The following is a 21999-nucleotide window of genomic DNA, read 5'->3' on the forward strand; positions in this document are numbered from 1 at the left end:
AAGTACAAATAAACTTGAAAGCGCTCAGGAGGCGAGCTTACCTTAACTCGGAGGGAGCCATTTTTCAGAGAGTTTTGAGAACTTGTGGTTTGGACACTTCTGGACCTAAAATTGACAGTTTGAATGGCCAGGCGGCACACGTAGCCTGCAAAAGAGTCAAATGGAGTCCAGCGTTAGTGAGATTATATGTTATGTGGTATATAATGTTGGATGTCAACTCCCCAAAACCATAAAACTTACTTTAATGGCCCCACGTGACGTTTTATAGCCAGTGAGCCGATCTGTCTGTGCTATGGATGATTTTACGATCTAATTCATAGACAAAACCCTATTCATTTGGCACCCAAATGTCATATAGCCGGAACTGGGGCTTATAAAGTTTACTGTTTTATAACTTTTAAAAGGAAAGACGGCATCAGTGTAAGCAGTCGGTAAATGTGCAAATCTCTAGTTGCGCTTTAGCTGCTCTTGAGGAGTTTCCCAATCGAGCTAGGATGGGGTAAGTACCTTCAATTTGTAGCAAATTAATTGTAGCAAAAGAAGCCAACTGGGTCCCGGGTGAAGAGTGGGGAAGGGGTGCTGGGATGGGTTAAGGGCAGAGGGTTTGGGGTCCACAGACAGACATAGCAGCTTCTTCAGCAAGTGGAGGCCTAGGACAGCCTTAGGAAAGAGGCAGGATCTGTGTGGCCTGAGGGCGGCTAACAAAGCCCTGGGCTTTTTCTCCTTTTTTCTTGCTCTTTCTCTCCTTTTTGTACCCAGCAAGTTAACTTGGTTTCCTCAGAGATGGACAGGGTGGCCTGGGGCTTTGGAACAGCCTACAGCTTTTTCCACCTTCTGCCCTGAACTTTGTAATGGGTCAGAGGTAGGGAAGCGATGGGACAGTGTTGGTATGAGGTCTCCCTGCACAGGTCATCTGCTCAGGTAGCCTCAGACCCAACAGCTTCCAAGACTGCACAGACAGACAGAAAAGCAGACAGAGCCGCTCACTATTTGGCACAAACCAGACCAAGAGAACTTACAATAGAAAGTTTATTTTTTGTTCCAGTCAGTATTTTTTCCTTAAAAACAAATACAAAAAAAAAAAAAAAAGCTGATCACAGTTTGCTTAAAACAGCCAGACTTGGACAATATTTGTAACTTTGTTCACAAAAACATACATCACTGAAGCTGCGCTTATAAGAGCCACTTCCAGAGTTCGTGCAAAGGGTCCTACAAAGGCACGCAGGGACACACCGCTTGGAGTCACAGTTTTCATCACAGAGTCACTAGTCACTACACGTCGAACAAGTTGTGTCTCATCAAGTCACCTCTACAACAGCATTAATTACACAAGGAATATAGGTAGTTTGAATAAAAATATCTTTAACAGCTTGGAGCTATTGAGACAGGAACACTTCCACGCACATGCACAGTTAAACAACTTGAGTGCAACACACAACATTGGCACTAAACGAGATTGAAGGGGGACTTTTTGTGTGTTTTTTTCTCTTTTCTTTTTTTGTTATAGTTACTTCAAGTAACACAGCTTGCTTCATATAAATAAGTTAAAACATCTATTTTTTTTTTTTTCAAGACAAAGCCATTCAGGACAAAGAGATGAACAGAAAGCAGATCTACTTATACAGGCGCTATAATGGCAATAAACAGGCTCATGATTAAAAGATGAATTAGGGCAACGAGAACAGGGCTTCTTCACAGAAGGAACACAAGGGAGTTTCAGAAAGTCACCTTAGTACTGACACTACGCGGGATCCGCTAATACTGCTCAGTACTTTAAACGCTCGGATACTCAGGGACGGAAGGCCCCTCCTGCCGCGGCCATGCTCATGCTTTTCAGCTTATTATCTTTTTTCCACTTCATTCTCCGGTTTTGGAACCAGATTTTAATTTGTCTCTCGGAGAGGCAAAGAGCATGTGCTATTTCAATCCTCCTTCTGCGGGTCAGGTAACGGTTGAAGTGGAACTCCTTCTCCAGCTCCAGGGTCTGGTAGCGCGTGTAGGCCGTCCGGGCCCTTTTGCCTTCCGGGCCGCCTATGTTGTCTGCAATAGAAAAGTCAGCGATTTAGCCACCAACTCCTGTCTTCCAAAGTCCGCCAGGGGGACAAGCTTGGGTCCTGAGCAGGGAACCCAGGCGAAAAGCTCAACAAGTTCTGCCTACCAGCCCGCACACCCCTCCCGAATTTCCTTCCCTCTTCCTTTCTAGAAAGAAAACAATACGATTTGGACCCTGGGAACAATCTGCCCATCTGAGGCTGGGGCCGTGTCCCGGCGGACTCCGGCTTTCCGTAGCCCCTCTCCTGCCCTCTCCGCCCTGCCCCGGGCGCCCCGATCGGGAGGCACAGCCCTCCCAGGCTGCCCACCGCACAGAAACCCAGGAAGCAAGGCCCTTTCCTGAGCGCCCAAGTGGCCTTCGGGTCACCCTCCCTCAAAGTTCCAGCCCCGAGAGCCGCCTCCCGTTTCCAGCCTGCAGGGTTGGGGAGCCTGTTTTCTTTTTCTTCCCTTTCCTTCTGTCTCCCTCCTGCCCCCAGAATTCAGAATCCTGCAGGCTCTCGCCTCGATTCTTTCCCCCAAGCCCCTTTTCGGGGGCTGTAATTAGTAACGCTGTTTCCCCAGCGTAGCCCTCCTCATAAATTATCCGCCGTGACAAGCCCGATTCACGGCTGCTACTGCCATCCTCTACCTCTCTGCGCCTTGCTCGGCTGGCCTGACCCGGGAGCGCGTCCCAAGGCGTGGGGTTCTAGAGGGGTTTTTTGCTTCCTCCCCCTTCCAACGTCTAAACTGTCCCAGCGAACGCCCATTTCCCCCACTATTTGTGAGCGCAGGGTGCTCGCAAAGAAGAGGAGGAAGGAGGAAGGCAGGGGAGGGAGAACGGCAAGGAGAGCTCCGCAGGGCTGGGAGAAATGAGACCAAGAGAGACTGGGAGAGGGCGGCAGAGGAGAGAGGGGGGACCGAGAGCCGCGTCCCCGCGGTCGCGTGGATTTAGAAAAAGGCTGGCTTTACCATGACTTATGTGCAGCTTGCGCATCCAGGGGTAGATCTGGGGTTGGGCTGGCGGCGCCGGGCTCGGCTCGCTCTGCGCACTCGCCTGCTCGCTGCTGGCAGGGGCGTCCTCCTCGGCTCCGGACGCCGTGCCAACCCCCTCTCTGCTGCTGATGTGGGTGCTGCCGGCGTTGGCCGAGGCGCCGCTGGAGTTGCTCAGGGAGTTTTTCCCGCCGTGGTGGCTGTCGCTGCCGGGAGAGGGGGCCACGGCGGAGCAGGGCAGCGGATCGGGCGGAGGCGAGTGCGTGGACGTGGCCGGCTGGCTGTACCTGGGCTCGGCGGGCGCCGCGCTGGCGCTGGCAGCGTAGCTGCGGGCGCGCTCTCCGGAGCCAAAGTGGCCGGAGCCCGAGCGGCCGACGCTGAGATCCATGCCATTGTAGCCGTAGCCGTACCTGCCGGAGTGCATGCTCGCCGAGTCCCTGAATTGCTCGCTCACGGAACTATGATCTCCATAATTATGCAACTGGTAGTCCGGGCCATTTGGATAGCGACCGCAAAATGAGTTTACAAAATAAGAGCTCATTTGTTTTTTGATATGTGTGCTTGATTTGTGGCTCGCGGTCGTTTGTGCGTCTATAGCACCCTTGCACAATTTATGATGAATTATGGAAATGACTGGGACATGTACTTGGTTCTCTCCTACGTAGGCACCCAAATATGGGGTACGACTTCGAATCACGTGCTTTTGTTGTCCAGTCGTAAATCCTGCCTGATGACCTCTAGAGGTAAACTCGTGCACTAATGGGGGAGTTGGGTGGAGGCGAGAGGGGTGGCGCGCGCGCCCCGGGCGCGTGCCCGCCGCCAGTTGCCGCCGTTCAGCCGGACTCGAGCGCCACCCGCTGGAGGCAGGGCTCATCGCCCAGCTTCCGACCGGGGGCTGCAAGGGCCGGGGTCGAATTGAGGTTACAGCCCATTATGGCAAAATTATTGCATTTCCCTCGCAGTTCCATTAGGATGTACCAATTGTTAGGCCGTCAGCTGCCGATCGCGCGCCCGGCGAGGATGCAGAGGATTGGGGGGAGGTGGTGACTTGCATTTTATTTACAACAACTTTATTTCCCCCGTTTTGCAGCCCCTCTTATTTTTGTGTCGAGGTTGGGGTCGGTACTGACCGTCCTGCCAGCAGCTCTGAATTTTGAAAATACAGATATCACCTTCGGGGAAGGGGGAAAGCCATTTAGCCAATGGGAGAAATAAATCCTGCCCGCAGCAGCAGCAGCTACAATTACGGCTCTGTTTTTGCGAGCGCATGAGGGACAGTGTCCCTGCCGCTCTTAAATGACAGGCGTCTATTAAAGATAGCTTTTGTATAGTGTTTCTCCAAGGCGAGGTCAAATTCCATACACTTTTATAACCGTAGTCGATTTTTCTTTCGTGTGAATATGGTTTTCGTGTCATTAGTTTGCGATTTGATTTGCTTACGTATCCAGCCTGGAAAATCTTCATCACAGGGTCCGGTTCCTCGAGCCAGCCGGGCCCCAAGTTGGAGGGTTCTCCTTGAACCCAGTGAGTGGGCCCAGGCTCCCTGCAGCCACAGAGGCTGCTTGGGGTCTGGGGATCCGTGGGGCGGGTTACTGGGGTCTTGCTTAGACCTCCAGGAGTAAAATGAGGGCGATAATGGAAGCATTCCTTGGCAGTGCCTAGTATCTCTGTAGTTATTTTCCACGGCTCCGAAAGACTCAAGTAAATCACAAATATAGCTGAGAGGCAAGTGGAGTCTCCCCGCTGGAGGCCCGGCGTTGCAGGCGCCCCTGGCACGTCTGGAAGCCAGGACTCTGGCGGCTCCCATGGCCCTGGGCCCCTCGTTGGGTCCTGAACGCTGCTGTGGCGGCGACGCGGGCGCTATCGGAGGCTGGGAGCGGGAATCCGGAGCCGGGAGCCTGAGGGAGCCCAGGGGCTCCCCGGGCTATAATGTTCCACCCGCGCCCAGGTTAACTCGCCTCGGCTGAGGCTGCTTCTCTTCCACTGACGGTTGCACACGCGGGACCGAGAGACTGGGCTCTGTTGGGGCCCCTTTGTTCCTCGAGCTTCCTTCCTGTTCTGGGAGGCGGCTTGGGAGGCCGCGACAAGGCTGGGCTCCAGCTCTTAGACCCCCTCTTTCCACTGGCCAGAGATGATTTGATGATGCCCTTCGGGACTTACTGGCGAGGGACCTAGGCAGAGACGCCCAGACACGAAACGGGGCTCGGCCCAGGGCTCTTTCCTCCCCAGTAGCCCCGCGTCCTGAGGTCGGGGAGCTCAGAGACACTAGCACAGGAGCCCCGGACGCATTCAGGGCGCACCCCAGAACTCCGGAGCCGGTTTGGGCATCCTTGTGGAGCGGGACTGGGTGTGTGCAGTGCGCCCCGCTCCACCGCTGGTATTGGCTGTGTGTGAGGTTTTGTTTTGTTTTGTAAGAAATAAATGCACAGACGCTTGCAAAGCTCCGGGCTCCCCTGAAGCTGCGGAAGCCCCCAGATGGGAGCAGGCGGGGAGAAAATTTGGGGAACAGGCGAGGGCAAGGGGGCAAAGCCGAAGGAGGTTGCAGCGCTGGCCTGGTCCCTGCCCAGGCATCTACTCGCCCGCCTTTGCCTCTGAGTCCTCCCCGCTGGGCTGCGTGGAATTGATGAGCTTGTTTTCCTTTTTCCACTTCATGCGGCGGTTCTGGAACCAGATCTTGATCTGGCGCTCGGTGAGGCAGAGCGCGTTGGCGATCTCGATGCGGCGGCGCCGTGTCAGGTAGCGGTTGAAGTGGAATTCCTTCTCCAGCTCCAGTGTCTGGTAGCGCGTGTAGGTCTGGCGGCCTCGGCGCCCATGGCTCCCATACACAGCACCTACGAGCAGAAACGGCCGGCGCCGGTAAGCCAGGGCCTGGAGGGTTGACCCAGTCAGCCCAGTGCTTCCCACAAGAGGCACCCAGACTAGAAACCACCCCGCCTCCACTCCAGCCTCTCCCACTATGTCTGGGGCCCAAAGCGTACTGAATGGGAGATTATTTCATACCAAGCGAGATGTTTTCCACCTATAACGACTTGGGGTAGACATTATTGTTTTTGAAAAATCTGCCTCATAGGAAAACCATTACAAGCAAAATAACAGAATGAGCATTCTTAATTTGGGATGCCCAGGTCGTGTTTTTGTGGGGATGCAGGGTGTGTGTGTGTGTGTGTGTGTGTGTGTGTGTGTGTGTGTGTGTGTGTCTGGGGTGGGTGGTGTGGAACCATGTAAGTAGTGTATACACTCTGAATTCATAGTGGTCTCTCTGAGGATGCTACTGTGACCAGCTATGTCGGAACTCAACACATTTTTTGAAGAGTTAAAAATGGTCAGCCCTCTTGAATCTTTACACATTCTGCCAAATTATATGACCCTTCTGAGAAATGCAGAACTCCCCCAAGGATAAAGTGGATGTTAATGGAAAACATTATAATTTTAACAATCCGCATTAGGCTCTGTCCTAGGGAATTCCTAGGAGTCTTTGGGATTCCCTGTGGAGTCCTTGGAAACCAGAGGCTAAGAGATGGAGCTATAGGGAGTCTAGGATTTCTGGCAATGTAGGATTGTGTTGGGCTGTCTGATCTGGTGCCAAAGATCCCCAAGGGTGGTGGGGGTCCCTCCAAGACAGGTGTATGAAGCTCAGGCATGGGCTCAGAAGAGGGCAGAAGTTGGCTAAGAGTGGGCAGTTGAGTAGAAGGCGGAGGAGATGAGGGAGGAGAGAGAGAAAAAATCCTGAGTCTGGGGCTGTGGCCCTCCAAGGCTTTGGGGAGACACTGGAAGAGGCCAAATGGCCACCTCGCTGTACGGGTTTCTGAAGGGCAGAAAGGAGAGGGGTTGGGAAGCAAAGGGTATTTATCAGTGACGCAGTGCAAAAGGCCCTCTGGCTTGGGAAGCTGAGTAGGGTACCCAGGGTGCATGGACAGGCTGTCCCTCCCCACCAGCCTCTCTCTCTCTTCAGGCTGTCCCTGTCACAGGTCTCATATACGTGCCAGTGCCCCCATCCTCCCCTAAGGTGTCACCTTACATGGACATTGGGGCCTTGCCCTTCGTCTGCCATGGCCTGATAGCCCCATTGGGAACTGATTTTTTTCTTCTCTTTTAAGAAGCCAAAGAAACTTTGCTGGTTCTTTCCTCCTTTCTTTCTCTCTATTCCTCTTTCTACTCTGTTTCCTCCTTCTTTCTTTCTTTTCCTGCCTCCTTTCCCCTCTCCCTCCACTGTCTTGGGATATGTCTTACCCGCGCAGGAGTTCATCCGCTGCATCCAAGGGTAAACCGGGCTCGTGTACTTCCGGTCGGCGCCTTCGTCATGGAGTGCTTTGCCCTGCCCGCTGCTGCTGTCGGGTTTGTACTGCTGCTCGGGAGAAAAGTGCAGGTAGTCCCCGGGGCCCCTCTGCTTGCCACTGCCCGAGGGCGAGGCGCCACTGAGGTCCTTATCAGAATAGAAACACGAGGCCCCGTACTCGTAGGACGCCCGGTTGCAGGCCAGGACCGAGTTGGACTGTTGGTAGAAACAAGGTGAGGTGTACGTCTTGTCCGGGAGACTCGACGCCCCGTACGAGGCCGGGAAGGGCCTCAGCGCGTCATAGCCAGCCTGGTAGAGGGGCAGCTGGCCCAAGAAGGAGTCCTGGCCGCTGGGAAGGCTCCCGGGGAAAGTGGTATTCACAAAATAGGAACTCATTTGCGCGCCCCTCTGCAGGACTGTGATTTGTTGTGTATTAGTACATCTGGCTATAACTATTAGTAGTCATCGAACTGGTTTGTTTCTGGATGGCCGAACGCCAAAAGCGACAGCAGCAAATCGCACCAGCTGACGCGGCGGCGGCCAATGGGAGCGAACGCCGGAGCCCGCTCCCCGGGGACCGCGGCGACCGAGGCAGCAAAGTTACAAACAGCCCCCAGCCCGCCCGCTCGCCGCCCGCCCGGCAGATTAATGGGCGCGCACAGCTAGCCGGCCCGGCTCTCTTCCCGAACGCCAGCGGCGGGCACGGCCCGTTCAGGGGCGAGCAGATCAGGCCACAGTAGGGACACTAATGCTTGGGCCGCCGCAAAGGCCCCGCCAAGTCCCCTCCTTCCTCCTCCCCTTTTTGCTTTATTGAATTTTGCGGGTTCCCCGCCCCTCCTCCTCCAAACAGGAAACCTGAAGGTCCTGCGCCAGGAGGGGCAGTGACAAAGGTGGCTTTGCTCCCTGCCGGCCTGCACTCCAGGCATGGCCCAGAGTTGCCCCTCCCCTAGCGCTCCCCTATTCGTGGGTGCGAGTTCTTGAGCTGGAGCAAGGGCCATGAGAAACCAGGCCTTCACTCTATGCTCTTCACTCATGCGCCTTAAGAATCTGTGAACTCCCTCATTCTCTCCTTCTCCGCTAGCACCAGGGGCCTGGGCCTTGCAGCCCAGAGCTGAAGGATCACCTCGAGCTAACCAGGACTCAGCCAAACGTAGGTTCTTCCCACCCATTCCCTCCTCCCACATACACATCCTGTTTGAGTCCCAAGGGGCTCAATGGCCCGCGCCTGCCTGGTGTCAAAGCACCCCTTCCAGCTGGGCGTCCCCATCCCACCTTTGAACCCAGGGAATTGAAAGGCCAGAAACCACTGGTTTCAACAAGAAAGGACCGACAGAGCAGTGGCCGTGAGACTGGGCTCCTAAGACAGCCGAGGGACCTGCTCCCCTGCCTAGCGCCTGGGGACTCAGCATCCACTGCGAGAACCGCTCAGAGCTGAGGCAGATAAAAATCCAGATGTGGAATCTCTCTGTCCACATTCCAGAGGCACAGAAGACGCAGAGGCTCTGGCCAAGCTGGGCACAGAGGGCAGCTCTGCGGGGCCCAAGGCCGCGGGATAATTGATGGGCTCGGTTTCCGGGACGCCCGACAACCGGCACTGTCCTGGGGCCGCCCTCTTTACTGCCCTTCCTGGGACCGCAGGGAGGGCTGCCGCCCCTCATTCGCTCCGGAACCGGGAATAGTTGTCTCACCAGCTCCAGAAATCCTGAATTGCTTTCACTGCTGTCCCAGGCCTGGCGGTCCCCAGACAGGACATTAAAAGCCTGTCCTGAGCTGCTCACTCTTGCCTGAGAGGTGTGCCTTCGAGATAGTTGACTTTTACAACACATGGATCAATCTCGTTTTGTAAAATGTGATAGCAGCCCAATGGCATTTTTACAACTGTGTTTGTTGGGCTTGTAAAACCCCTTGAATTAGCTTTAAAATCCTCAATTCTGTGGAGGTTGAAGAAAGACTATTGACGTGATTTGGATGGATTTCTGGAGACTGTTTACAAGATCTGTAAAACCCTGGCCAATGCAGGCTCACCCGGTTCAGGACTTAGTGGGGAGGTGGCAATTGGCAGTGTTCCAGTAGGAATCTAGTAATGACTTAGTCTCTTCCTTGCTTTTCAATTTTTTTCCTGAACTCTCCTCCCACAAAGGGAAAAAATTGGGAAAGGACTGGCCTAAGGTCGACCTCCAAAGAGCCCAAGAGGCACTCCTGGAAGGCGGCTGCTAGCCCGGCAATAGGGGCTACCCCTGGAAGCCGGATGCCTGTTCCCCAGTCAATCCGTCCTGGAAAGGGTTTACTTTGCATATAAAGCAGGGCCTCAAATGAGAGGATAGAATTGGGCATTTCCCACACATTACTTCAGGGAAAGAATTCAATAGGTGAAAATGAAAACTCGAGTCAAAAAATTAAAAGGGACTTTTAAAAATAGCTGTTTGAAGAAAAACATGTTTGTGTTATTTTTTTCTTAAACAAAATTATCAGACCACAGTGATTTTAAGCAAGTTATTATTTAAAATGAAAATAACCATTTGGAGATGTCAATCAATGTTTACATTTATGATTTCCTTTTCATTCCGCCATGTCCCACATAGTGGTGGGTCGGTGTCAATTTACTATTATTATTATTTGTCATGCCTTGACCAGGATTCTCGATCTAATTATTGTTCCAGCTAACAAGAGAATTTGATTTCTCAGCTAAGAGCCAGAAAACATTATATTTCTAGCTTCTATAGGTACTAAGATGGAAAAATATATATTACATTGGAATCTTTACATGTTAGCCAAGGCTAGTGCATATCATGTTGGCAGCTGACCAATTCATTTCTCCAACCAGATACTCTCTCTCTCTCTCTCTCTCTCTCTCTCTCTCTCTCTCTCTCTCTCTCTCTCTAGAGAGAGAGGGCTATTCCGGCAAGAATAGGCACCCCAGACCCTCCAAAGGGCCTCTCCTGCGATGGTGAGAATGGCCACCCCAGGGCTCTCTCTCCTCCCTGCCAAAGCCACGCAGAAAGCGACTTACCTTTCAGTTTCTCTCCAAGGGGGGCAGGACGGCGAGCTGGGCCCCACTGTCTGCCCTTGCCCTGGGCTGCCCATTGAACAGCTCCACCTCCACAAGCCTGGAGGGTGGTCTGGGAGTATGTAGGTGTGGAACCTTGAAGGCCACCTCGGTCCAGCCAGCTCGCTAGCCCAGACCAGAGCCCAAAGCACACAGGTGCGGCCTCTGCCCTTCACAGCCCTCGCCTGGAGCCAAAGCCGTCCTTCTTTGCCATAGCCAATCCTCCTCAGAGCAGCCAGGCCTACAGGCCTCAGGACTACAGGTAGTCTCTCCGATTTCAGAATCCCAAAGCCAGAGTGTTCCCTGAACCAGCGTGCGCCCCCAGAACGCCTTGGGACGCGCAGTTTGGACAGAAGCAGCCATGACGTGCCAGGCGGCCTGTGCAACCAGTCTCCATGGTGCTGGAGTGGGGGTGGGGGAGGACCCGAGTCTATACCGGCGTCCAGCTCCTGTCAGGGGTGGCCGAGGCGGGGAGATTTCCCGGCCATATAGGCTCTGGGTGATCGCCCCCCAGGTCCCCTTGCGTCCCCCTCTACCCTGCTTGCTGGGAAATCTCTGAGGGGCCAGTACAGCAGTCGCGCCAGGCTGCAAGAGGCGGGCTGCAGCTGGCGCCGGTCCCGGCGACGGCCACGGCGTGGCAGCAGCGAGCGCCAGCACGGTCGCAATAAATAATCGGCCCGCGGCAGCCGCAGTCAGGAAGGCGGCGGCCCTAGGATGCAAATGCACCGCTTTATCCGCCCCGAGCGCACGCAGAGCACGGGCGAACGTCCCAAACATCCACAGCCCCTTCCTATTTATCGAATCCATACCAACATATTGTCTCAAGTTGGGGAAACAACAACCCAAACAAAAAACAAACAAAAAGAACCTGGGACTCTTTTCTTGTCGCTGTCAGAGGAGTTCTCGGGGCAAATCTGGTCTGATGTGCACTTAGGCCGAGCTACAGTTCGAGCCACTGCGCTACGCAAAGCCACCGCCAGCAGCACGCTCTGCGCTTCCTCCCGGGCAGCTCCACCATCCTCTCCCCGCTCGCGGAAGGTGGGGAGTGCGGTCGCCAGTCCGTTGCGCCAAGGTGGATTGGGGGGTCCCCCTATCGCCCAGACTCGGTTTGCGTCCTTCCTTCAACCTTAGCTGCGGGACTCTGCCACCCGCGCTAACAGCATTATGTCCTCTGCACCGAAACTTCCCACCAAGTAACACCCAATTAATCCCATCCTCTCCTCCAACACAGAATTCCACCCACGCACCTATTCCCCCTCCCAGCGCTTCAGACGCCTCTCTCATCGAAAAACTGGGCGAAGGGAAGCCGGCAACGAGCGGAGAACTCTGGCTGAATTAGTAAGTTTTTCTGTTTCCCCCTTCTACCTTTCTCTCTGAAACCAATTCCCACGGAGTAGAAAGTGCTGTGCTGATGCTAATAAAATGACTGTGGATTAATGCACTTTGCCCTCACCTCTTCCCACCTTCCCAGGTCAAGGACGGTCTCCTCTTGTTGGGGAATCCAACAAAACCAAATAGGGCCATGAATGAAAACATAAAAATCCAAACCCAAAGGGCTGGCGGGGAACACAGTGTGCCGGGCCACTTCCTTTTGGACTTCACGGGGTCGCTAGGGAAGGGGAGAGAGACGACCCAAGGGATGCTGCCCTGTGCCTGGGTGCTGTGCCACGGAGGGCCGAAGGAAGGCGGGCACTTACTGCCAAGGCGAGCCAGGGAGGGGAGAGAAAGGGAGTGGTGTGTGTGTGTGTGTGTGTGTGCGCGCGCGCGCGTGTGTGCCTGTGTGTGTGACGTGTGTGGGCTGTAGTGTGTGATGGGGGCAAGTGTGAATGAGTGAGTATGGGTAAGGGGGAGTATGCCCCTCTTAAAGCCTCCCTGGGTGCCCTCTCTCACCGCTACCGCCGCCGGCTGTCGCCTCACCACCTTTGCTCCTATCTCCTCCCCACATGTCTCACCTTCAGACGGTGGCTCCCAGAAGCTCCTGCCCCTCTGACAGCTGTCGCTTGGGCAGCCCGAGAGAAGAATTGTCCTCTTTCCTGGTGCCAGAGGACGCAGGAAATTAGCCAGGTTGCGAGTTGCAAAGCTGCTGCCGCGGCGCCGGGAACGGGGCGCGCCCAATCTCCAGCGGGAGCCGCCAGGCCTGGCCTGGCCGGGGCTTCCCTTCGCTCGCCATCTCCGGACAAAGCACAGCCGAGCCCGGCTGGAAGGCAGAGCTCCGAAGCAGGCAGGACGGAGCGGAGCAAAAGAATGCGGCTCTATTCTCGCAAGGGAAATTATAAAAAAGTTCATGTTCACGGTTCTCATCCACATGACCGACAGCGGCCAATGGAAGGGCCGAACAACTCATAAAGTTGTATTGCAAAGTTGTAAATTTTCATAAACAACAACGGATTTATGACCCTTTCCCCATCACTGAGAGGAGGCAGCTCTTACACCGGCGCCATCTTACCACCGAGGCCGCCCCGACTTGGGGCCTCAGGTTTTACAGACCCTTTTGGGCCAGGTTTTACTAAAAGAGCCATAAGAAGCGGGCCCAACCCAGGCAGGAGACTGGAGACGAGGTCTTGCCGGCGGAACTCAGGATGCTCTGAGCTGCCCGCACAACCCCTGGACCTTCGCCCCTCGCCCCTTCCCCGCATCCAGATGCCCCAGCCCCTGCCCAGGCTGCGTAGCCCAGCGGGGGTCTGCGGTCCTAGCCCCTCCCCGCGCCACCTACTGCAGTGCCGTACCCTGGGGCCCCCTCTTCTCGTCTGCAGGCGGGGTGAGGACCTTAAATCCCATTTCCTAGCCTGGGGCTGGGTTCAGGGCGCATGCGAATCCGGAATCAGCCTCTGGGTAATGCCCCTTTCCAAGCCCACTGCTCAGCCTTAGAGGAAAGTGTGGATTTGAAATTTCCTCATGGAATTGATGGAGGTTTTTAGGGAGATTCATAGAATATAACGTATCTACCGAAGATTCCGTTTTCAAGGGATCTAGAAGATGTTAGTGCACACGCAAAAACCAGACAAACATCTCTACACGGATAAAAGCACATATACAATTATGCACACAGGGAAGGGCATACACTCTATTGTGGGCACAGAATGACATGCAATTATGGACACACAAAAACACATGCACCCAATTATGGACACCAAAATATATACAATTGTGGAATTAGGTAAAAACACACACACAGAAATACATACACAGAAAAATAAGCACATACTCATACAAATACACACATAAAAATACATTAAAAAGATACATGACACCAATACATGGGTACCCAACACTTGGACCATCACAAAGACAGCCACCCCACTTTTGCTTCCCCACTGCCCCCTGCCCTCCAGCCATGCTCACCTCCCCTTTCCCAGTCCCCTCTGGATAAGGCAGTCCACATTTTTCTTTGTCACCAAGCATCTTTATTTTCGGTTACATAAAACACAACTGGGCTGGGAAGTGTGCCTTCCCTGAACCCCAGGATGGAGCTGAGCAGGGTACAGGACAACACAGGAGATGAAGGGCATTGCGGAGGGCATTGGACCTCCCCACCCACTACAGTTAACTCAAGACAACATACCATGCTACAAAGTCACCCCATTAACACATCCTTTCCAAGTCAAGACACTGCCTTACAAATGAACTCCAAGACTATAGAAATGATCAAAAAAAATCTTGTTCAAATATACAGTATCTGCTATTATAGGAAACGTCAGGGCATACATATTTAACACAGCTGAACAGTAAGATACAGGAGCCAGAGGAAAGGACAGCGAAGCTGGGAGCATCTCCACAGTCCTGCTAAGCAGAAGCTAACCCACAGATCTGCAGCCAGCTCAGGAACATTCCCCTCCAGAAGTGGGGGTTGATGGGCCTGAGCTGTGGGTGCCAAGCCAGAGAAGGAGGGATTGATTCTAGGGTGCAAGCACTTAGGATGCTTTTTGGAATAAATATATTATTTTTCGATTTAAATAGATGCCAATACCCTGATCCTGGACTTCAGCACATTCTCAGGGCAACCTCAGGGACCCCAAAAGCTGCGGGCTGTAAGCAGCAGGGGACTTGCCTGGGAGCAGTCGGCACTAGGTAGCAGGCAAGCCATCCAGCACAAAATAGGTAGTTTTAGGGGAGTAGGTAGTAGTGAGATTCACTTTCTTGCGGGTCTGGGAGGGTGGTGCTGGGTGTCTGCCAGTGTTGGGATACATAGGGACTTCCTGGGAATGGAGGCCCTCTGGGGCTGGATACATAGGTAGTTTGGGGGTGCCTCGAGCAGAGGCCTGTGCTAGGTAGTATTTTGGCCGCGCCAGAGCAGGGCCGGCTGGCCTGGGGTTGGGGGTGTCTTTTGGGGTCCTCGGAGGCAGAGGGAATCCAAGGCGACCCAGTCTCTGCGGCCGCTCAGTCCACAAAAGTTGGGAGCTGGAGTAGGTGATGGGGGTGGGTAGAGTGCAGGTTGGGGACTGGGTTGCTTTTTTGTTTTTGTTTTTTACATTTTCTTTTATTTTTCCCATTTTTGTAAGTAAAACCAGTGAGTCTCTTAAAGACGCTTTTCCGACTGTCCGGTGCAGCGACGGCCCCGGATCGGCCCCTCATTCCTCCTCGTCTTCCTCTTCTTCATCATCGTCCTCCTCGTCGGCCTTGTCCGCGGCAGCAGTGGCGGCGGCAGAGGGCACGGCGCCCTCGGGAGCTGCGGCGGCAGTCGGACCTTCGTCCTTATGCTCTTTCTTCCACTTCATGCGGCGGTTCTGGAACCAGATCTTAATCTGGCGCTCGGTGAGGCAGAGCGCGTGGGCGATTTCAATGCGGCGGCGCCGCGTCAGGTAGCGGTTGAAGTGGAACTCCTTCTCCAGCTCCAGCGTCTGGTAGCGCGTGTAGGTCTGGCGGCCCCGCTTCCTGTCAGGTCCTGAGAACAGACATGCAGACACATGAACACAAGGACAGACAAGTAGACAGGGCACTCGTTAGGCTGCTGTCCCAGAGCCCGCACCTTCCTCCTGGCCTAGTCCCCAGCGAGCATCCCCCTCTGCCCCAGGCCCCGAACTGAGCTAGGGGAGGAGGGGGAGTGTTAGGGAAAGACCCCAACTGCAGTGCCAGACGCGCAGGCAGCTCTGTAATGAGCAAAGGCACAGAATCTCAACTTTACAACCGACCTTTCCAGCCGGCTAAGCTTCCACAATGTCCTGCTTCCTCTGACAAAGGAAAACTGTAAATATAGAGTGTGAGCAAGTGGGAAACGCTGCACTTTTGCCATTCAAAGATGAGCCCGGCCATTCCCCTGCCTTGCTAGGCAAGTGGGCGACTCTTCTCAGCAGCCTGAGCCCTCATCCCCAGGACCTTCCTAGGGCACCCCGACCCTCTGTCCTCATTCCCTCGCCCCCATCTTGAAATGGACCCTGGCACAGGGTCGGGTGAGAGGCCCTGGAGGGCTTGGCTCTCCTAGCTTTTGAGAAAGAAATGTCAGGCAGCAAGGAAAATGAGGAGAGAGAGAAGAAGAAAGGGAAGGAGGGTGACAGAGGAGGGAGAAAGAGAGACAGAATAGCGAACAAACTTAATGTTAAAATTCCAAGACAAATGGAGTTAAATAAATTTACGAGGATCGAACCCATTAATTGGGCCATAAAAAGTTTTATGAGCCTCATTTACATACAATGCTATGGGCTCCACGCAATGGCGCCTCCGCTCTAATTAAAACCAGAAAGGCTGCGCCGGGAGTCACGGGGCTACCGGCTCGCAACAGCCTGGCTCCGCTCTTCCGGCCTCGCGCCCCGCGCTCCGCGCTCCCCAGCGCCGCGCTCCCCGCTCCGCCAGCCCGGCCCGCCTAGCGACTGCGCCTACCTGAAGACCGCATCCAGGGGTAGATGCGGAAATTGGCCTCAGCCGCGCCATGCAGCGCGCCCTCGTCCGCCTTGTCGCAGGCGCCTTTGGCGAGGTCACTGCACAGCCCGGGGATGTTTTGGTCGTAGGAGGCGCAGGGCAGGTTGCCGTAGGCGTCGGCGCCCAGGCCGTAGCCGGACGCAAAGGGGCTCTGATAAAGGGGGCTGTTGACATTGTATAAGCCCGGAACGGTCGAGGCGAAGGTGCCGGCCCCCGCCCCGTAGCCGCTTCTCTGTGAGTTGGGCGCAAAGGAGCAAGAAGTCGGCTCGGCATTTTGGAACAGAGAAGCTCCCGCCGTATATTTGCTAAAAAGCGCGTTCACATAATACGAAGAACTCATAATTTTGACCTGTGATTTGTTGTCCGGCAGCTTTCAGTGTCGGTTTTACGAGGTAGCGTGATATATGATAACATTACACCCCCAGATTTACACCAAACCCCATTTTCTTTTGGACGGAGCTCGCCGCAGCACGTGACCGCCCACATGACCGCCTCCGCCAATCTCAGCAGCCCTCACAGGTGGTCTCGCTCCGCGGGGCCCGCAGCCGCCTAGAATGGAAGGGCAAGAGGCTCAAATATGCGGCCAAAGAATCCGCCCGCGCCCGGCGGGCCTGGCGCGTCCCGCGGAAAAAGACCTGGAGGCTCCGCGGGAGCGCCCAGCTGGCGGCCAACCTCCGCACTGGGGTCTGCGGACGCCGGGCGGCCCGGCCCCGCGCAGCACCCCCCACCCCGCACCCCCGCCGACTCCTGCTAGTGAGCCCTGGACCAAGCTTGGGATCCTCCCCATCCCTCTCCTGTCCGCCTGCCCAGCCCCTGGAAGGGTCTCTGTCCCCCGCAACAGCCTGCCCCGCGGTGGCCTTGTGGGCAGGACTCAGCTATGAGCAGATCGACTCTGCCCAAGTCTTCTCTCACCCAGGTCCAGTGGGCGACAGGCCGGACTTAGACACGGATCCAGACGGGGAAGGCGCAGCATCTCTTGCAGCTGCAGAGAGATTGCCACCGCAAACTGGAGCCATGTGGTTCGAATAAAGTCAACGTCTCCCAGCTTCCTTTCCTTAATCGGAGGCACACTGTTTATCCGCCCTAAAGGAAGCAGTGAAATATTTATCTATTAATGAGACTCATTTGCCAACAGATTTATTAACGTGGGGTTCCCCTCCCTCCTCCCGGACGCTGTAGTGCTGCAGGCTCTGTGCCTTCGCTCCTGGGCACCTGGCTGGCTCCAGCAGTCCGATAAATTGCTAAAGATTCCTTTGTCCTTGCCACAACTTCTGGTTCCCCTCTGGCGCATGGGGAGCCAGGGCTGTTTCCCCCAGCTTGGAGAAATCGCAGGCCTGCACCCTTCCAGGCACTCCCAATACTGGAAGGTTTCTGGGGTAGGCCGGGGTGCCTGGGAACAATACATGCTTTAGAGCCGATTTGGAGAGGGGGCTCTGGCGTCTAGGGACTGCAACCCACTGTGGACTTCCTTTTCTTTTGAAGACACCGGAAACAAATGGGGGGAACCACCCCCTAAAGGCCACCCAGCTGTGGAGGCTTCACCTATCCAAGTACCAGCTCACATGGAGCTGAGCGCACAGTGGCCTCACTCCCTCCCATCCAGGCCTCCAATTCCTACCTTCCAGGCCTCCGACCCCTGCACCATGTTGGACCAGCTGAAGCCCCTGCCGCCCACCGCTCGGTGGAGGATGATGGGGAGAACCCTTCCCCTAAACGCCTCATAAACTGCCCGGCTGCGCTGGAAGCCCGGCCACCTTTTACTGCTCAGCTCGATTACACACCATAAACCCGACCTCACAATGGAATTGCCCCGGAAATTCTCCTGTAAATTATAGAGTTTAGTTCCTTGTGTACAAAGCACTTCCCATCACTTTCAGAGGGTCCAGGCCGTCCCCGTTTACCGCACCCTCTCAGGGAGTCCCAGGAATACAAAAGGTGGAGGGAGGGTTCAGATCGGGACGCCACGGAGCCCCAGTTCCTGCGCAGCGAACCACCGGGGCTTGGGTAGCAAGGCGGGGCCTGGTGGGGCAGGTGGGCGCTGGGCTGTCTCCTCCCGGGCCACGGAAGCCTGGGGGTAGGGGTGTGGAGTGACGGACAACATCCGGGGACGCCTTTATGGCGGATCAGATGATACCTTGTCTCCGATGGAGAATAGAGGGAGTAAGACAAAAAGAAAAGACCTAAATAATCCCAGTCGCATCGCCTTCTGGAAGGAAATAAAAACCCAAGAAAGTTAAAGGAAGATGAAGCAAACAAGAAGGCTGGGAGATCAAAGAGGCAGAATTAGACCGTTTTAGACCAATAAATTGTTCCTGGGGTGACACACAGCAAGACGCAAAGAGAAAAGACCAGGGCCCCCGCCGCCGCCGTCTGTCTAGACTCAAGCGACTGGAGGGGCCAACAGAGCTGGTGTTTAAAGTAGAACCTGCCCAGTCCAACAGCCCGAGCGGGGAGCGATTTCGGGGAGCGCGGGAAGGAACGCACTTCGCCAAGGGAGGGCCGGGTGCCCTCGCCACCGGCTCATTCCTGCTCCGGTTTTGCCCGATGCGCGTCCAGGAGGTTCTGGCAGGACGCACTGCCCCTCTGCCCCGGCCAAGGAGGATGCGGATACTGCCCGCAAGGCTTCGGCCTTTATGGACCCAAGTCAGCCAACTGGGCCGAGTCCCGCGGACACCGAAACCTCTCTTTCGTTTCCAGGCTTCTTTCTCCCCTCTTGCCCTCTGTGGTCTGATTTAAAACGAAAAGGTTGGATAAAATCAGGCTTTCAATAAGGCTTCTTTAACTGTGTGTTCTCTATTCATTGGTTCTCTACTTATTTGACTGAAAAGACACAAATGCACTAGGTTATGTGAGATAATTTTCACAGAAATACTCATTGACCCTCAGCCTGAAGCAGGCACAAGTAGGCGGGTTTCTAATCAGTAGAGCTATTTTTAGATAGACATTTTCCACTGCCGTCCCTGAGCTTCCTTCCTACCTACTGGCAGAGCGTGTTCACTCTGCTTCTTGTTACCAAATACCAATATTTAAATTCAATTATGAAGGTAAAGCCAGCTCTAGGCAGGGAATAGCGCCTTCCAGAGATTTGGGTGGCAGGCAAATTGCTTCCTAAAGGTTTCCACCCTTGCCTCTCTCACCAGCTGCATCTGTTCTCTATCCAGTGAGTGAGTGATCCCTAGCCTGGGCGCAAAGACAAACTCGTCCCTGTCGCGTACAAATGAGATTGGGTTGGTGCGGGGTCTTGCCTGGGTGAAGGCCCGCTGCGGGGAAGCCACTCCCAGGCTTCCCAGAGGAAAAGCAGACTCCCAGCCACCAGCCTGCCAAGGGCAAGGGAGGAGCCTTTGGACAGTCCACCCTGGCCTGGGAGACCCTGGGCGGCCTGCACCTACCTGAGGCCTCCGTGATCAGTGGAGACACGCAGTCGCCACCGATCTGTGACTTCATTTATTTGTAGTTACACAAATCGAGCTTTCTCTCTGCATCCACGGATCTGCGACTTCACCATTTATTTGCAGTTAACATAAATTGAGCTCCCTGTCTGCGGCTTGAATACAAATCCACGGTTGACTCCCAGGGAAGCTATAAAACCCTTCTTACAATCAGACGTTTTGAAATTATATACGGAAATGTAATGAAGGCGTGTGTCTGTAATATCTGTATCTATCTATGTATCTATCCATCTATATATATGTATATATGAGATGAGAGAGAGACAGAGAGGGAGAGAGAGGAAGGAGAGATATTGTGTGTGTGTGAAAGGAAAGAGAGAACACCCGGGAGAGACATCAACCAAAATCCAGTCCCCAGTTTTACAGCGTGAAAGCACTGGGATGCGGGTCGTAAACATTTTGTGGGCTTGGCGGAGACTATTACGACCCAAATAAATGCACTGTGTAGCGTGTTCACAGGGCTCCGGGGCCCTTCGAAAGGTTCTCTGTTTGCTTTTGCGTTTTGCCTCTGGAACCATTCGACATCCGTGGTTGATGCGCGCACCCGAGAGGAGGCCGAAGCGTGTTCCCCGCCTAGGGTCTGGGAGAGGCTGGGCCCGGATTGGGGTCCCCTCCCTTCTGGCCTCCTGATGGGTGAACGCCAGAGCAGCCTCGGTTCCTGTACAGCGGAGGGCATGCCGCGGCCAGAGACAGCCCGGGCGGCTTCCACACTGTGTGCGACACTTTTGGTGCTACGGTGTGATTGTTATATTAAACATCACATTAAAAAAATAACCAAAGCAGTACCTGGTTTGTCCCCCAGGATTCTCCTCCCAGCCAACTCGGCCCGGCCCCTATACCTACAGTGGTCAGACACCAAGATTGCCTTTACGCCCAATTTTCACCGCCTAATTTTATTGTCTCGATTCAAGCCAGCCGAGTCCCGGGGTCCTGGCTCTGTCTTGGGTTCTGGCTCGCCGGGCCCTGACCCAGGTCGCAGGTTTCGGGGGCCTCCTGGGCGGCCGCGGAACCCGCGGCCACGGTGTGAGCCCTCGGCACGCACTGTGCACACCCTCTGGGCGGTCATCAAGTTCTGGGGCTGCAGGCGTTGCTCCTGTGTCCGCCAGTCAGCCGGGGCTCTCTGGCGCTTGGCTGTGTCAGGCCTGTCCCAGCTGAGGACGGTGACCCTGGAGCCGCGCCCGCGCCTGGAGCTGCAGCCCCGCGGCCGCCTGGACAGCTGCAGCCCGGCAGCACTGGGCCCCCGGGATGGGGTCAGGGAGGCGCAAGCGGTGAGGGTCGGGCAAGCCCCCGCCGATTCCTTGTTTCCCAGCGAGGCTTCTAGCCAGGCTTGAGCAGCCCAGAAAATATAGGGCGGCTGTTCACTAAAATCTGGGGCTCCCATTCCAGAAAGGCTCGTGTCAAGTCGACATCTTAGGAACTTCACAAGGGTCGCGGAGGCGGGAGATGGCGGCGCGGAAGCCTCTTGCATGGAGCCACACTGCCATCTGCTGGCCGCCGTTTGGTACTGCAGCCTCAGCTACCTCGGCCGGCCTGAGCTTTGGGAGCCGCCGGCTAGCCCACCGCACCCCACTCCCAAAGGAGGGGCATGGGCCTAGGTCCTGGGGAGTCTGCGTGGAGCCCGGAATCTACTGCAGAGGAGGCAATGCCAATAAAAGAGGTGTTTCCGCAGCCGCTTTATCGGCGGCAGACAGAACAAATGAACAAATGAAAGGGCTTTGGTGGAACATCCTAATTGGGGCTGGACAGTTGTAAACTCATTAAGGGACGAATTCCAGACAGTTCGCAGACCCGGCCTTTATGGCACACTCTTACTGCCTATTCTTTGAAGTTCCTTCTGTCTGCAACAACAGAGGGCGTCCCAACCTGGCGGCGGGGTGGGGTTGGGGGTTAGGGGACGCCTCATCCACCCGCGCCCTGGTTCCCCTTTTAAGCTTAGAACACATCCAACTTTGCAGAAGTCGTGGAGTGGGGGAAGGGGGTGGGGCGAGAGAAGCAAGGGGGTGGAAGCGAGGCCGAACCCTCTGGCCACATCTGGAAAGCGCTCAGGCCTCCGAAGTTGTGGCCATTCCCCCCCCCCCTCCCCCCGTAGCCCTTTACACCCCATAAACGGTAACAGCCCTCGTTTTCTTTTATGGCGCTTAGGGGCTCGTCAGTTGCCTCAGCCCTGCCTCTGTTAGGCCTTGTGCTCGGGAGGTGCTTGCAGTGCAGGACCCAGATTCTCTTGGGCCAGGCTGGCAGGACTCCGCGGGGGTGGCGGGCGGTGCGAGGATGCAGGGCTTTGTTCCTTTGCAAGCCCCCAAAATGTTTGCCTGCATGGCCACGTTGGGCCGGTGGGGCTCCTATTTCCCTCTTCA

The 21999-nt window shown here is 55.1% G+C and overlaps 3 protein-coding genes and 1 long non-coding RNA gene across 6 annotated transcripts; 1 reads left to right on the top strand and 3 right to left on the bottom strand.

Annotated features, from left to right (window-relative positions):
* Positions 1–322: 322 nt before the first annotated feature.
* LOC134758907 (uncharacterized) lies at positions 323–15931 on the top strand. Of its 2 annotated transcripts, none has more exons than XR_010134624.1 (3): positions 323–499; positions 11575–11681; positions 12302–15931. It is a non-coding gene; the product is annotated as an uncharacterized lncRNA (long non-coding RNA). The 2 variants fall into 2 exon arrangements; XR_010134625.1 differs by lacking the exon at positions 323–499 and adding an exon at positions 7107–7356.
* Positions 1012–5564, bottom strand: HOXA5 (homeobox A5). Its single transcript, XM_004045220.4, has 2 exons — positions 3001–5564; positions 1012–2040 (listed from the first exon to the last, which is right to left on the bottom strand). Exons 1-2 carry the CDS (start codon positions 3893–3895, stop codon positions 1790–1792), a joined length of 1146 nt encoding a protein of 381 aa, XP_004045268.2. The 5' UTR covers positions 3896–5564; the 3' UTR covers positions 1012–1789.
* HOXA6 (homeobox A6) lies at positions 4075–8156 on the bottom strand. Its single transcript, XM_004045219.4, has 2 exons — positions 7252–8156; positions 4075–5852 (listed from the first exon to the last, which is right to left on the bottom strand). Exons 1-2 carry the CDS (start codon positions 7691–7693, stop codon positions 5593–5595), a joined length of 702 nt encoding a protein of 233 aa, XP_004045267.1. The 5' UTR covers positions 7694–8156; the 3' UTR covers positions 4075–5592.
* HOXA7 (homeobox A7) lies at positions 13725–21061 on the bottom strand. Of its 2 annotated transcripts, XM_004045223.4 has the most exons (3): positions 17109–21061; positions 16158–16745; positions 13725–15225 (listed from the first exon to the last, which is right to left on the bottom strand). In XM_004045223.4, exons 2-3 carry the CDS (start codon positions 16534–16536, stop codon positions 14912–14914), a joined length of 693 nt encoding a protein of 230 aa, XP_004045271.1. In that variant the 5' UTR covers positions 16537–16745; positions 17109–21061; the 3' UTR covers positions 13725–14911. The 2 variants fall into 2 exon arrangements, 1 of the variants encoding a protein (XP_004045271.1); XR_008667192.1 differs by lacking the exons at positions 16158–16745; positions 17109–21061 and adding an exon at positions 15970–16095 and having other exon boundaries at positions 15087–15225.
* Positions 21062–21999: the final 938 nt, after the last annotated feature.

The sequence above is a fragment of the Gorilla gorilla genome, chromosome 6 (genome assembly GCF_029281585.2).
Source record: "Gorilla gorilla gorilla isolate KB3781 chromosome 6, NHGRI_mGorGor1-v2.1_pri, whole genome shotgun sequence".
Classification (NCBI taxonomy): domain Eukaryota; kingdom Metazoa; phylum Chordata; class Mammalia; order Primates; family Hominidae; genus Gorilla; species Gorilla gorilla.